This window comes from Hyperolius riggenbachi, chromosome 1 (assembly GCF_040937935.1).
Source record: "Hyperolius riggenbachi isolate aHypRig1 chromosome 1, aHypRig1.pri, whole genome shotgun sequence".
In the NCBI taxonomy this organism is placed as follows: Eukaryota; Metazoa; Chordata; class Amphibia; order Anura; family Hyperoliidae; genus Hyperolius; species Hyperolius riggenbachi.
In genome coordinates this window covers 470,006,982-470,023,122 of record NC_090646.1, presented here as the reverse complement: position 1 = coordinate 470,023,122, position 16,141 = coordinate 470,006,982, and the positions used below count along the sequence as shown (strand labels likewise).

The 16,141-nt window shown below is 43.6% G+C and overlaps 1 protein-coding gene and 1 long non-coding RNA gene across 2 annotated transcripts in view; both read left to right on the top strand.

Moving 5' to 3' along the window:
- The window catches only part of LOC137521326 (acyl-CoA dehydrogenase family member 11-like), a 54,724-nt gene extending 46,497 nt beyond the window's left edge, over nucleotides 1-8,227 (top strand). The window contains exons 10-15 of the mRNA XM_068240447.1: nucleotides 2,787-2,927; nucleotides 3,003-3,095; nucleotides 3,174-3,281; nucleotides 3,925-4,093; nucleotides 7,703-7,769; nucleotides 7,867-8,227. Coding sequence (XP_068096548.1) covers nucleotides 2,787-2,927; nucleotides 3,003-3,095; nucleotides 3,174-3,281; nucleotides 3,925-4,093; nucleotides 7,703-7,769; nucleotides 7,867-7,993 — 705 coding nt within the window. The 3' untranslated portion in view covers nucleotides 7,994-8,227. The remainder of the gene's footprint in view (nucleotides 1-2,786; nucleotides 2,928-3,002; nucleotides 3,096-3,173; nucleotides 3,282-3,924; nucleotides 4,094-7,702; nucleotides 7,770-7,866) is intronic.
- LOC137521346 (uncharacterized) overlaps nucleotides 1-15,082 on the top strand; it is a 485,899-nt gene extending 470,817 nt beyond the window's left edge. Inside the window, exon 2 of the long non-coding RNA XR_011022104.1 lies at nucleotides 8,782-15,082. This is a non-coding gene — a long non-coding RNA (uncharacterized lncRNA). The remainder of the gene's footprint in view (nucleotides 1-8,781) is intronic.
- Nucleotides 15,083-16,141: the final 1,059 nt, after the last annotated feature.

The following is a 16,141-nucleotide window of genomic DNA, read 5'->3' as shown; positions in this document are numbered from 1 at the left end:
ACCCAATACTATGTGGCAAGTGTCAGGCCTCTATGGAAGAGGTGCATGCTAGGAGCTGTGGTGCCTCTATGAAGGGAAGGAGCATGCTGGGAGCTGTGGTGCCTCTAGAAGGGAGGTAGGGCTTGCTGGAAGCTGTGGTGCCTCTATGGAGAGAAGGAGCATGCTGGGAGCTGTGGTAATTCTATAAGGGAGGTAGGTCTTGCTGGGAGCTGTGGTGCCTCTATGGAATGGGAGGATAGTCCAGAGGGTTACTGTATCTTCCTATACCCCACCTTTCCAGTGCTGCGTTCCTTTCTGGTTGAATAGGTTTTTCAGTAAGCAAGCGAGTGTGGGCGAGTGTACCTGTACTGGGCATGTGCAAGTAAGGTCTGCACATGCCCAGTAAAATGAAGTGCATGTGCACAAGGTAAAAAAACAAAACCTTGCACAAGTGCCTTAGTTCTACTGGGCATGCGCAGACCATACTTGTGCATGCCCAGTGCGGTCACTCTCGCCCACGCCTGTGCTTGCACAATGAAGAAACCTATTTGAGCAGAGAGGCCCAGTGCTAGAACGGTGGGATGTAAGAAGTTGTCTGTAGTATTGTCAGGCTCTGTGTTCTGGGAGGGTTGAAATTTGTGTATTTGTAAGTGTATGAGGCGAAGGGGGGGGGGGGGGGGGGGCAACTGGTGACAGATGGCCTAGGGCGGTAAAAAGTATAAATCTGGTCCTGAGGGAGACATTACATCATTGATGCGAGGGGTGGGCCTCCATGGAGTGGAGAGAGTGGGTTTGGAAGTATCACTGGACAAGATCTGGGATGAAGGAGGGGAAGGTATAGGAGATGAATTTGTATGCCAGGCAGAGCAGTTTAAATTTAATTCTGAGAGGGACAGGGAGCCAGGGAAGGGACTTGTAAAGTGGGGTAGCTGAAGAAGAGCAACGGGAGGAGTGAATGGATTGTCTGGTCTCAGGAAGTCCAGAAAGCAGGGCACTGCAGTAGTCCAGATGGGAGATGACCAGATTATAGGCCAGGAGTTTGGCAGTGTTGGTGGTTAGGTGGGGGTGAATTTTGGCTTTGTTGTGGAGATGGAAGTGGCAAAACCTGGAGACATTCTCTGGTGGGGGTGAAGGAGAGTGCTAAACCCAGGTAGCAGGTTTAAAGCTGGGGATACACTGTACGTTTCTGTACCATGTATCGACCAGCTAATTCGGCCAGCTGATAATATTCAGCTGGCCCGATCATGCCGCTCGACCCGCGCCCGCTCAATTCCCGCCGGCGGACAATGGCAGGGAATCTAGCGGTGATAAGGAAACGCCGGCGGGGACGAGCGACATTCGATCTGCTGGGATGAGCCGGCATCGAGCCGCTGGCTCGATCCGGCGCATAAAACGTGCCGTGTATGCCCAGCATAAGGGACAGAGTGGATGGACGTGTTATTAATAGTAATGGAGACATCAGGGAGAGGACTGGATGAACAGGGTGAAAAGGTTGAGTTCTGTCTTTTCCCGGGCTGAGAAGGAATCTGTCAGGTATTTTCTAACAATAGCTAATAAATCAAGTTCTTGTGGTAAAGGTTCTGTACTACTGTTTGTATGTGGATGTAACAACAAATACCGGTACACAGTTTTGTAATTATTAAACCACTGATCTGCTTAGAGCTCAAATCACTAAGATCTGTTCAGTTTAAGAAAAAAAAAGAAAAAAAAAAGAAAGAAAAATACCACATTCAAAATCTAAAGAAGGTTATAGCAAACCTTAATTGAATTGAAACTTTAAAATGAAATAATTTGTGGGATAAACCAGACCTCACTGGTTTATACAACTAGCACTTTTCTAAGCGCTAGTGATTTTTAAAAGCTCTCTTTTCCGCTAGCGTTCGCGCTAACACTAGCGATTGCAATTCAGCAAAATCCAAAATTTTCCGGCGATTGAGACGCGATCGCAATTTTGCTATGCAGTGCATAGCAAAATCGCGGCAAAAATCGCTCCACGGCACGATTGCGATTTAGTAAAACACAAATCGCGGTAGTGGAAATTACCTATTGTAATTCCTATGTTATTTAGCAAACTGTAGCGATTTTAAAATCGCTAGCGATTTGCAATTCAGCTATCGCAAACGCTCTAGTGGAAAAGTACCTTTACTAATAACACTATAAGCGATTTTCTAAAAAAAAAAAAATAAAAAAAAAATCACATCGTTCAAGTGAGAACACACATATAGCATTACATTAGCAAGAGCTTTTAAAATCACTATGTGTGTATTCTGACTTGAGCAATGTGATTTTTTTTTTTTTTTTTTAAATCGCCCACAGCATTACATAAGAGCTTTTCAAATCAATGGCACTGAAAAGGGCTGGTAGTGTGAACCAGCCCTTATTGCTGCTGATAGCCTTCAGGCTCCCTTCTGTACCCCGTTCTCTCTTTTTGTTTACAGCATCCAGGAAGTTGTGCATTTGAACTGAGCTTGCATTTTGTTCTGGCGCAAGTGCTGATTTTATTGTACGTGTGATTCGGAATTCACGCACACCCAATGTGCATGCGCTCACACATAGCCACGGGGGATTTCAGCCAAGAGGATTTGATGAAATACCCTGTTAAATATTTAAACCGTGCCAAACAAGGAATGGGGGGGGGGGGGGGGGGAGCAGCATAGTACTAAGTTTGGGGAACAATGATAAGGGTTTGTTCTGTGCCAAAGGGCACGGTATACTTTGCCAGATAAATTCACATCTGGCCAGTTCTCTTTAGTATGGCTAAACTGCGGTCTGTATTTAAGTACATGAGTTGTGCATATGTCTTCTAGGTAGAGGCACGCGGAGCATTCCTTCTGTTGATGGAGGTTGCACGGTTATTGGGACTGGAGGAAACAAACATGGCCACTGAGCAGGACCAGCATCTCCTCCGACTGCTGACTCCTATTGTCAAACTATACACAGGAAAACAGGTAGATTAATAATTTGCCTGCTTTGCAAATCTGAGGGAAGTAACATTTTCTGATGTATACCTGTTTGCATGGCAGGCTCTTGCTGTCATATCAGAAGGACTAGAATGCTTTGGAGGACAGGGCTACATGGAGGATACTGGCTTGCCTACTTTGCTCAGAGATACACAGGTAAAATACTTGAATAAGGAAAATGGATGCAGAAAAGGTGAGGGGCAGTTGTTGATGTTTCTGCTATAATGCCAACAGGTGCTGACAATCTGGGAAGGTACAACCAACATTCTGTCATTGGATGTTCTCCGTTCAGTAGCCAAGAGCCAGGGACAGGTACTTAGTGCCTTCTTCTCAGTTGTTCAGGTATGTTGCATCATTGTATGGGTAAATTATTTTAAACAGAGCTTGGGTAGCTAATTAAAACATTTGGCACTAGGGATGGTCAATGCGATGCAAATAATTGAGTAATGCAGGATTATGCAAACTTTATATGCAAATGTATGCAGCTGGAATATGGACCAAACTAAATTTACTTCAGCAGGATTTGATTGGTTCATTTTCAAGCTGCATACAAAATTTGCATAATACATTAGCTCAAAATTATGTGTATGTCATTGACCATCCCTATTTGACACAAAGCATCGCCATGGTTTGTAGTGCATACATTTGATTGGCTTCTGGATTTAATATGGTGAATTTTGCTGTCAATAGGACTTGCAGGATCACTAAAATTCAGGCTGTAATTCGGGGCAGAGCTGCAAATAACTATGGGATGTGACTCCATATTAACACTGTGTCTGCTTTGCATGGTTATGTTGTTGCAGTATGCATATAAAGTTTAATAGCTGTAATAAATACAAGCTAATTCTCTGTGAAGTAAAATATTGTGTAATGTTATGAAAGCGGTCATTTGCTTATTCCAACTTCTTCCTCTTGGGCCTGGCTAGTTTTTTTTCAGGATTATTACTTGTGTATGAATGTGCTAAATCTTGTATTTGTTGTACAGGAGAAGCTTGAAGCCTGTAATGTACCTGAACTGGCACAGCCCAAGTCAAGGTTGCAAGAAGCTCTGCAGCAGCTGAAGAGATTTGCGCAGCTGGCAGGAACAAATGGAAGCAGCTTTATGGAACTTGCTGCACGAGACTTTGCTTACAGCCTCGCTAAGATCTATATTGGTAATTATAGAAACTCTTCAATTAAGACATTACTTTTTTTTTTTTTTTTTTTTTTTTTTTTTAAGAGGACAAATGGTACTGTATTTTTCAGATTAAAAGACACATTTTTCTCCCCCAAAAGTGTGTGAGTGTGTGTGTGGGGGGGGGGGGGGGGGGGGAATGGGGGTGGAGTAGAGTAGAGTAGGTGTGTCTTACAGGCCAAATGCGCAGCCATGTGTCCCCCCACAAGGAAGTGCAAGTGCAGACCAGAGTACCCTCACCAACACAGTCACGGAGCTTGAGTCCTGCATCTTCTTAATTCCCTTTTCTTGCAGCCAGCATGCTGCATCCAGCTGGTGGAGATCCATTTTCACGCTTTCATCCAAGCGCTGACTATGGCAGACATCAGTGTGTGCACACTCTAGTGCACCTGCTCTCTCTGACTCCAGCCCGGTCTTTGGCAGCTTTATTCTGCTTGGTCCACCCTCCTCCACAGATGCCGCCCACTGCTCCCTTTCCAAGCCATTTGCCTGAGACCTGACAATCACGGAGACCGTCTGCCTCCTTTCCTTATTTTAGAGCCGACAATTGCGCAGGCAGGATCATGGCTCAGTCATTATGGCCAATCATTGCATTCCCCCTCCGCCCCCCCACAGATGATTGGTTAAAGACCACTAGTTCTGGATTGGTTAATGACTATTAGTTCTGGTAATGCTGTATGAATCCATCATTTATTTAGCATTTTGTATTTGTCTAAATTTTTAAAAATAGGCAGTGGAAATTGCCACTGCCTGTGGAGGGAGGTGTGTATCTTCACTGGAGGAGGATGTGTCAGTATTGTGTTCCAGGCCTTGCTGAATTAAAGCAGACCTGAACTCAGAACGTCCTCTCTGCTCTAAAAGCTACATAACAGCATAATAACCTTTAAACAAAAAACATTTGTTACAGCCGATGCAAATCATAAAATAAATCTGCTGTTTCTACTTCCTGATTTATGGAAACAGACATATTGTTTACAGCCTGTACTTTTAAATGGGCAGTCATGTGACACAGGGGGGAGATCAAATTACAACTAGTGCATTTCTGTTATGTTTTCCTTGTGTCCTGTGCAAGAGTTCAGGTCCACTTTAAAGGACAACTGAAGTGAGAAGAATATGGAGGCTGCCATATTTATTTCCTTTTAACCTTTTCCGGACCGCCGCATGTAAAGCCTATGCTACTCTTATGGCTGTCTAAGCCTTATGCAGAGTAGGATTAATGCCACCTGCCGTTTCCACTCCCGACGCGATCATACACACCCGAGAAGGGAGATTACGCTGTCATATGACAGCTGACATCTCCCCTCAGTGATCAGGAGCCATAGTGATTGGATCCTGATCACTATGATCGCTGGCGGATCGTAGTGATCACTGTTACAGCAGCGGCAGTAGGAGGAGAAGATGAGGATCCACTAGCCTTCCTGAAGTTTCCCCGGCGATCGGCGCTCCCCCTCCGCTCTGGCCGGCATTCCCGCTCGCTCTGACGTAAGTGTCGGGTCCCGGCTTGATGACGTAATCAAGCTGCAACCCGGAGCATCAGTGCGAGTGGGGATGCCAACGAGAGCGGAGGGGGCTAGAGCTTCTCATCGATGGAGCCTGGGAGGCGAGTAAAGGCTGCTGGCTACAGGGGGAGGGGGCACCATGCCCCGCTAGCTAGACCAGCGATACGGCTGCCTAACCTCCCCCAAATGCACCCCCCCTGCCTGTAAAATGGCCTGGTCCTTAAAGGGGAACTGAAGTATGAGGTATTTGGAGGCTGCCATATTTATTTCCTGTTAAACAATACCAGTTGCCTGGCAGCCCTGCTGGTCTATTTCTCTGCAGTAGTATCAAAATAATACCAGAAACAAGCATGCAGCTAGTCTTGTCAGATCTGACTTTAAAGTCTGAAACACCTGATCTGTTGCATGCTTGTTCAGGGGCTATGGCTAATAGTATTAGAGGCAGAGAATCAGCAGGGCTGCCAGGCAACTGGTATTGCTTAAAAGGAAATAAACATGGCAGCCTCCATATACCTCTCCCTTCAGTTCCCCTTTAAAGAGAAACTCCAACCAAGAGTTGAACTTTATTTCAATCAGTAGCTGATGCCCTCTTTTACATGAGAAATCTATTCCTTTTCTCAAACAGACGATCAGGGGGCTCTGTATGACTGATATTGTGGTGAAACCCCTCCCACAAGAAACTCTGAGGACCGTGGTACTCCTGGCAGTTTCCTGTCTGTGAACCTTGCTGCATTGTGGGAAATAGCTGTTTACAGCTGTTTTCAACTGCCAAAAAAGCATGCAGCATCTACATCATCTGCCAACAGTAAAAATGTCACCATGTAATAAATGTCAGAATGTAAATCAGGGATTTAAAAGATTTTACAATGGGCAAACACTGACTAAATCATTTATACAGAATTATTGTAAAAATGAAGCACTTTATTACATTATTTTCACTGGAGTTCCTCTTTAAGGCGGGTTAGGCAGCCGGTCCCCAAAGGGTTAAACAATACCAGTTGCCTGGCAGCCCTGCTGATCTATTTGGCTGCACTAGTGTCTGGATAACACCAGGAACAAGCATGCAGCTTATCTTGTTCTATCTGACAATGTCAGAAACACCTGATCTGCTGCATTTTTGTGCAGGGTCTATGGCTAAAGGCATTAGAGGCAGAGGATCAGCAGAACTGCCAGGCAACTGGTATTGCTTTAACCCCCCTGGCGGTATGAAAAATTCCGCCAGGGGGCAGCGCAGCAGTTTTTTTTATTTATTTTTTTTTAAATCATGTAGCGAGCCCAGGGCTCGCTACATGATAGCCGCTGCTCAGCGGCATCCCCCCGCCCTCTTCGATCGCCTTCGGTGATCTCCGATCAGGAAATCCCGTTCAAAGAACGGGATTTCCTGGAGGGCTTTCCCCGTCGCCATGGCGACGGGGCGGGATGGCGTCAGCGACGTCGGGACGTCATTGGGAGTCCCGAACCACCCCTCGGCGCTGCCTGGCACTGATTGGCCAGGCAGCGCACGGGGTCTGGGGGGGGGGGGCGCGCGCCGCATCAGATAGCGGCGATCGGGCGAGGGCCGGCGGCGATCAGAGTGCTGGCGCAGCTAGCAAAATGCTAGCTGCGTCCAGCAAAAAAAAATTATGAAAATCAGCCCAGCAGGGCCTGAGCGGCACCCTCCGGCGGCTTACCCCGTGTCCAGCACGGGGTTACCGCTAAGGAGGTTAAAGGAAATAAATTTGGCAGCCTCCATATCCCTCTCACTTGTCTTATAAATTCCAAAACTATCAATTTCACACTCAAACTGGAGCGGCCGCTGGAGAGATACGTAAAGAGAGCACTGCCTTTTGTGCAGACTGGCTGAACTAACCGGACCCAGTACCAGTGCTTTAGGCTGTGGAGGACGGTGGCATGGGAGCGATCCGTGCGCATGAGGCTGGAGGAAGCCCCAGGTATGTATAAAACGGCAAGTATGTGTCGTCTCTGGTTTTAAGACGGAAACTACACTATTTAGTGATTTCTTAATGTTAGACAGTTCTGCACGGATTTCTAAGAACCTACCAATATTTTATCTCAAGACACTCTTGATAAACATCCCCCTCTGCTTCTAGGCTCTCTCCTGGTTGACCATGCAGCCTGGGCTGGCAAATCCAATGCCTCAGTGTATTGTGCTCAAAGGTAAATATTCAGCACATATGCAAACTTTAATTTGTGGTGATGTCACAAAAATGACAAAACAAAAGACAATATAAATGTATTTCCTTGTTTCCTTTAGGTGGACTGAGCAGGACCTGTGCCTTGTAAATCGAGCAGAAGCATATGGGTGCTATACTGCAGAGGCAGCAGCCATAGACACACAGCTGGTGTATGGGAAGGGCCCTTTATTAATGGGCAAGCTATAAGCTTTCTGATTAGAAACAGATTATGATCCTTGAGTAGAAGTCTGGAACCTGTTTCTAGATCCAGTCCAGAAAAATAACAAAACAAAAAAAAAAATCTAAATTTACACAGGAATTTAATAATAATAATATTACTAAAATCTAATATTACCAAATAAGGTCCTATGGTAAAAGTGAATGTGTGATGTGCACATCAGTAGTACAAGCTTATTAAATCTCGAAAGAGGGTAAATTGAATGAATATACTGTGAATGAATATCTCAAATTGCATAGAAGTGGTGAAATTGTACAATTAAGATTGTATCAATCTGCACCCTTAATGCCTGGTACACACAATGAGATTTTTTGGCCGATTTAATGTCAGACCGATTATTTCCAACATATCTGATTTCCAATCTATTTTCCATTCACTTTTATAAAGAATCGATCAGACGTGTTGAAAATCGATTGGACAGTAGATCTGCCAGAAAATCTCATGTGAGTACCAGGCATAAGAGTATAAAGCAGATTCTTTGTTTTACTCCAGTACAGATTCCCTCTGTGCACCCAGCAAAGCTGTTGCTCCTCAGACACACTTACTTTTTGGATGTAGGAAGAGGTGAAGTGGAGTTCTGCTACTGATTTGTGGACACCAGAGAGGTGCAGGCAGAGCTCCACGGCAATTTCCAAAAGTGCTTAGCTACGGCAAGCCTAGGGCTGTGATCACACAGGAGCGATTGTCGTTTGCAACAACCACAGTGAATGCAACATTTTTGGCCCAAATTCACAGTCCCTGAAATTGCTTTTTAAAGTGACACTGAAGTGAAAAAAGTATGATTTAATGAATTGTATGTGTAGTGCAGATAATTAATAGAACATTAGCAAAGAAAAGTCTCGTTTTTATTTTCAGTTATATAGTTTTTTTTTTTTTTTTATAACAATGCATCATTCTGTCATATTAGCAATTACAAACCACACATTATTTTAAACTATGAAACAGAGCAGAGCTAATGACCCTTTGAACTCCCCTGCAGTAAAACCCTATCTGAAGTTGTCTTTCACTGTTTGATGTATAAGGCTTTGTTCACATCTAAAATCGAAATCGCCGACACCAGTGATTTTTTTTCTCCTCCTAGCGCTTACTTGCACGCTTCCATTTTGTGTAAATTGCGTTTCAAAGTGCTTTTGCAGAGCGATTTGTTTTTTCACTTCCTGACAAGTCAGGAAGTGAAAGCTTTGACCTGGAAATGAATAAATACAATGTATTTATTCATTAAAGCGTGAGCGCAATCACCACCCAAAGTGATTTTGTGAGCATTTTGCGCTTTTCCTATACCTTCCATTGTAGCAAAATTGCCCTATAAATGGTACAGGCAGCGCTTTGCTAAGCTGATCGTGAAAGATCCATTCAGATGTGAACACTCTCATAGGGAATTATTGCACAATTGCTTTCAGGGCTTTTTTGCAAATCGCCAGTGCTTAAAATATTGTGAAAACGCCCTAGGTGTGAACAAGCACTAAGTGCTTCAGAAAATAGGACTGTCTCTGGCCCAAGTTGGGTTGTAGTGCTCAGAGCAGCTCTTTTTCATAGATGACAACTAAAGTTCCTTAACTCTTCCCATACTGGAAACAATGAGACTGTTCTTTGCTACTAATGTACTATTTCTTAGCTGTACTACACATGCAATGCATTAGATCGTAAGTTTATTTTCACTTCAGATTCTCTAAGGCTGCTTTCACAGTGAGACGTTACAGGCGCACGTTAGTGCAGCCTGTAACGCAACCCCACCATACAGTAATGAAAAATTAATGGGCTGTTCACAGTGCCCACGTTGCGTTACATTGTAACGCAGCACGTCCGTTGAGAGTGCTGCATGCTGTGCGTTATGCGTGGCTAAGCCGCGTTAGACTGTTTGCACATGCTCAGTAGTGTTGGGGAGGAGTGGAGAGCGGCCGGGCACATGGCTAATTAATATTTACTGCACGGTGTGACGTGCAGTGTTTACTTCCTGGAGCGGCCGCTCTGTGCAGCGATTGGCCGGGCGGGACCACGTGATGCAGCATGCGTCCAAGAGTACGCATCACGGACACCAGAGTGAGCTGCACAACACGGCTCACTCGTCCACATCAGAGAGCACCAGGCGTTGCGTTAGGGGCACGTTATGTGCCCTATAACGTCCCCTAAACGCAACGTCCTGGTGTGTAACTAGCCTCAAGGCTGTAGACACTCTAGCCCATATGCAATTCACTTTTTCTCCTGGCTTTTCTTCTAGGAGATAACTTTTCATCTTCAATTTAAATTAACTTTTTAGCACTTAGCAAAGGGAAAAGTAGGTAAAAAGTACTTTCAAAAATTTTTTGAGCATTCCTTTGCTTGCTGGAGGTGTAACGGGCATTTTATTTATAAGTTGTGAAAATATCACCTAGGAGAAAACTCCCATTCACTTACAGTAAAATTGCTGTGATCATGATGAGGGTCAGAAAGTGCTTGTGTTTACAGCCCAAAAGTGGTTTGCAATCCTAAATTATGTCCCAGGCCTTAGAATTTTTTTTTTTTTTTTTTTATTGCATCAGATTTCAAGAAAACATTATTAGGCACACTGCATGCGATTCCGCTTTTTAATCGGTTTTTACATCCAATTCCGATTTTTAATCTTTACTGCATGCTGCATTTTTTGATCAATTTTTCTGTTGAATGTATTCAGGGAAAATCAGAATTGAAAATCGGAATCGCAAAATGGATTTGCAGTGTGCAGGGAGCCTTAAGCATTATCATATTGTCAAACACTGATGGGAAAAGGCTGTGGATTAAAGTGGCTGAATAACAGAAGTTTTGGTGGCTTATTCTAGGTTTTCTAATTTGTTTGGGGGGGGGGGCTAAGCATGAAGAATCCTGAGAAGCTAGGCCTGCATTTTGTTGATAAGAGTGTACAGAAGTCAAGCAGCATGGGAAAAGGTACACACTCACCTGCTCATTTGCCGACTTCCAGCTAAGTCACTAGGCTGGCTGGAAACTTTAGGGTTGGGGCTATCTTCAGCTGCAGAAGTGTCTGAGGCTGCATTTCCACTTGTGTGGTGGGAATAGTCGTGGGAAAAATTTGCATGCGGATGCGAATTTCACATGCGGGTCTATGCGAATTTGCATGGATGACGATGGATGCGAATTTAACCATGGCAGTGCTGGTGTGACTTTCCATTGTTTCTATGCGAATTCGCATGAAAATTCACATACCCAAACAGCCATGCGAATTTCCTATTAATTACATTGTATGCGATTCGCATAGTGGTATGCGAATTCTGAGGACTGCCGTGCGAATTTTTTCTGCACAGAAAACCGCAAAGGAATTCTGACAAGTGGAAACAGTCCCATTCACTTGTATTGCTATGCAAATTCACATGCGAAAAACGCATCCGAATTCGCGATAGTGGAAATGGGCCGTGAATCACACACCTGAAGAATACAGCTATTTCAGTCAAAAGCCTGATTTGCATGGTTGTTCAGAATCTCTGGGTAAAAGCATTAGAGACAGAGGATCTGCAGAACAGGCAGGCAACTACTTTTTAAAAGAAAATAAATATTACAAGCAGCCTTCATATCCCTCTTGGTTCAGGTGTCCTTTAAATATTTTATTGCAGACTGCACTGAGAGAGAGTCTGCAGTGGAAGCAGGTGAGCAAGGTCAGATGTTCTGCTGTGTGCTGGGGAAGGAACTCACTGCTGGCAGTAGGAAACTTTTGGATGTTGCCTAGCAGGAACTTTCAATAGAATTATTGTGAAAAGTGCAGCCGTGTAGTTCATAAAATATTGTTGACTGACAATTTTTACTATCTTATGCATTCAAAATTAGAGGGTGAGCAAGGGCTGTAACAAATCCAGACCAGGCTTGCTGGAGCCCCGCTCAACCTTGTGGGCAGTATTTTTTTCACCATTTATTGACAGAAGAAAGTCTTTGTACCTTTCATTAGGTACAATGATGTATAATAATTTGCGTCTGGCACTAGACGATTCTTGCATCACTAAAAACAGCGCTGCGGAATATGTTGGCGCTATATAAATAAAAAATAATAAAAAAATAATGTTTTCTATTTAATAAGCTTAGTACTCTAAGGCTGGTTTCACACCAGGACGTTGCGTTTTAGGGGACGTTATGGTCGCATAACGTGCCCCTAACGCAACGCCTGGTGCTCCCTGCTTTGGACGTCAGAGTGAGCCGCATTGTGCAGCTCACTCTGGCGTCCGTGATGCATACTCTTGTGCGCATGCGGCATCACATGGTCCCGCCGGCCAATCGCTGCACAGAGCGGCCGCTCCAGGAAGTAAACACTGCATGTCAATGAGTGCAGTGAATATTAATTAGCCATGTGCCTGGCCACTCTCCGCTCCTCCCCAACGTTACTGAGCATGTGCAAGCAGTCTAACGCGGCTCTGCCGCTAGAAAGTACTGCATGCAGTACGTTGTCTGGTGGCGCAGAGTTACTATGGAACGTAACGTGGACACTGTGAACAGCCCATTGATTTTTCATTGCTGTGCGGTGGGGTGCGTTACAGGCTGCTCTAACGTGCGCCTGTAACGTCCCACTGTGAAACCAGCCTAAAAGGTACCCATACACTCGTCAGATTAGCAGCAGATAGATCATCAGATGGATTTCTTATTTGATGTGTTTTTAGAACATTTTTAACTAGGATAGAATTCCAATAGATTTCAGTTTGAAATCTATTGAAATTCGATCTAATGGCATTTTATTGCCATCAGATTACCATTAGGGCCAATGCAAAATGATAAGCAATCTCATCAGATCGACCTAGATTTTCCACCCTGCGGGTTTGATGGAAATCCATCAAAATCAGCCGTCGATCGGTCGATTGGCCAACCGATTTGCAAACGATCGATTTTGATCGATCGGCCAGAAAATCGGTTGAGTGTTTGGGCCCCTTAAGGCCTCTTTCACAGTACAACGTTAAACCAACAACTAACGCAGAATAACTCACAGCAATGAAAAATCAATGGGCTGTTCACAGTGCAGATGTTGCGTTGGTGTCTAACGCTGCACGTTAAATGAAAGTGCTGCATGCTATGCGTTATACAAATTTTCAGCTGCGTTAGACTGTTTGCACATGCTCAGTAACACTTGGCGACATACTCTTCATTGCCTGTATTTTCTACTGTGTGCATTGGTAACCATGCTTTGCGACTTTTTGGCCGCATTGCTTTGTTAGTTTGCGGTGCGACTTTAACGTCGCATCAAACCGCAACATCCTAATGTGAAAAAGGGCCTAAATACTAGACTAAGCCAAAAACTGGTGCAATAAAGCTTGATCCACAAGGTAAAGACCACTGTTTATCATGAGCTTTTCATGCAGCTAGTAAAGAGCTAAGTTTACTTCTATCACCACTAGAGAAGGTCAATGAGATGCTGATCATTTTGGCTTGTATGCAGATTTCATGCAAATTGTATACAGCTTGGAATTAGCTAGTCAACTGGACTTTTGTCAGTTGATAGGCCAAATTGCAAGCCCCATCCAATGTCCATGAAATCTGTATGCAAGTGGAATTATTAACATGTCATTATCCATCCTAACTCCCAAAACAAAACATAGCACTCCCAAAAATACCTCAGACACAACACCTATATACCTCAGTCAGCAGTCTTTTTTTGAGTCTAGGAGCCAACTAGGCAGAATCACTAGTGCTGTGGAAAACGCATAATAAGCCTATGGGCTACCAAAAAAAAAAAAAAAAAAAAAAGCAATAAATGCAGAAAACGGATAGTTTCCTAAGGCACATACACACATCAGACTATAGTCTTTAGAAAATGAAAGATCACTGTTTGTTAAACAAGGTGTGTATGATGATCTGCAGATCTCAGACTATGAATGCATTTTGCAGGAACAGATCTTTGGCAAGAACAGATCTTTTGCAGATGCTGATCTTTTGCAGATGCTGATCTTTTGAATGTCTACAGCATCTTTGTGTCCAGCATCTTGCAAAGATTTCTGTCTGATGGGGAGTTCAGCTCCATAGAATAGACTGTGTGGCTAGAGACCCACTAGGAGAGCTTTTCTGAGCGCTTTGTGATTTGAAAAGCTCTAGCTAATGTAATGCTATGGGTGTGATCCCACTTGAGCGATGTGATTTTATAAAAATCCCCCATAGCATTGCATTACCAAGAGCTTTTTCAAATTACTCACGCTTACAAAGCGCTCCCAGTGGGTTTCTGGCCTGTAGGTATGGCTCTCATACTACATGGAAGGGGGTAAAATTGGTCTGTAATCTTTCATGTTACAAAGACTATGGTCTGATGTGTGTATGAGCCTCTAGTGTGGTCTTAACCCTAATCTACTGAGCACACTGCTGTTGCTTACGGCATTGGCCACGTACTTGGCCGTGTTTAGGACAGTTCAAACCGGTTTCTTGCACCTGGGTAACTGCAGCTGGAAGGCACCCATGGCCAGCAGCCTAGCCTGTCCAACCAGCACGCAGTTTAGCTGTCCAGAAAAAAATGAGCCTAAAGACCCAGTCACCAGTTATACTTTACCTTTATAAAGCTAGATACAGGTATAGGGTCAGAAACTGTAGCAAGTGTTAGATATACCTTACATTGTGTGATATTTTTCACAGCAGAAAATGTAACATTAAATGACTTAAAGCGGACCCAAACCAAACATTTTTTTTAATTAAAAATATTTAGTTGCAGCACTCTGACACATACAAAGATAAACACTCCTTCAAACCTATGAGCATTTCAGTGCACGCTTTTCACCCTTCTCTTTTCATAACTAGGGTTATACTGGGGGCAGCCATTAGCAATTCCTCCTTTACCAGACACCGGCTACTACACCAGTTTGCCGGATTTTGTCCCGGCAATTTGAAAGTAAGGGAGGGGTTCCTCCAATAAATGTAAAATATTTTATATTTGTCATCATGCAGCTGAAAAAAGGCTCCTATATATTATTATAATTTAGGAAATAGATTTTATTTCTGAAATCTTGTATTTTTAATTTGGGTCCACTTTAAGAGAATGTTTCATAAATGCATTTACACTCTATATAATTGACTTTAACTCTTGTAACTCTTAATTCTCCCTTTTCTCAATAAATTAAATATTTTAGAAATTATGACTGAAGAGCTTCTTTTATCACATTAGCGATTATGTTATCCATGTTCAAAGACTAAATCTGTTTTTTTCCCCATTATACAAGTTTTTTAAAAAAAATTCTTAATGCAAACCAGAGCTGGCAGCTAAACCCCCCCCCCCCCCCCCCCCAAAGATTAGCTACTTAACTGAGAAGAGTGAGGCCCACGCCCTCCTGGACCCAACTGCCACTGATTGGGAACCTCTTTCAGTTAGCAATCTTCCTTCCTTTGGTGCACAAGCGTGACTGTACTGTACCTGTGCAGTGGCACAGAGCTTGTCTGATATGTTCAGAGGGTCTGTGCACAGTAATTGTGGGGGCAAGGAAAAGATGGGAAGTCTCTGAACGATCCAGTGGCCACCCTCTATTTGGGTAAGTATCTTTGAGGGTTTGTGTAAATGGGTGTTTGTATTCAACAGCATTTACCAGTAATGTTTGCTGTTTGGCAACACTCACTAAGGGCTCTTTCACACTAGGGGCGTTTTTCAGATTTTTTTAATTTTTTTTTTAAGTGCTGGCGATTATCAAAATCAACCTGAAAGCATTTGTGCAATGATGGTCTATGACAAAGTTCACATCTGAGCGGTTCATTTCCAATCCCCTCAGATAAGCAGTGCATGGGCCGTTTTTGAGGCAATTCAGCCTCAATGGAAGGTATAGGAAAAACGCAAAGCGCTCACAAAATCGCTTTGTGTAGTGGGTGCATGAACGGTTTGTAAGAATAAATACATTGCATTTCTTTTCCTGGTCAAAGCGTTCACTTCCTGACTTGTGTCAGGGAGTGAATTAAAAAAACGATCTAAAAAAGCGCTTTTAACAAAACCACATCACCCACTAAAGCGCCGGGAGAGGGAAAAAAAAGCCTTTAAAAGAGCCCAATGCGGACGGACACGCGATGGGAACGAGGCCTCATTCAGTTTTACAATCAGCATATCCAAACCTAGGATGAGATGTGCTGCATTTAAAAAAAGGCTAGTAAAAGGCAGTCTGCTGCACATCTAAAATCCACCAAAAAAAAAAAAAAAAAAAAGGTTTTTA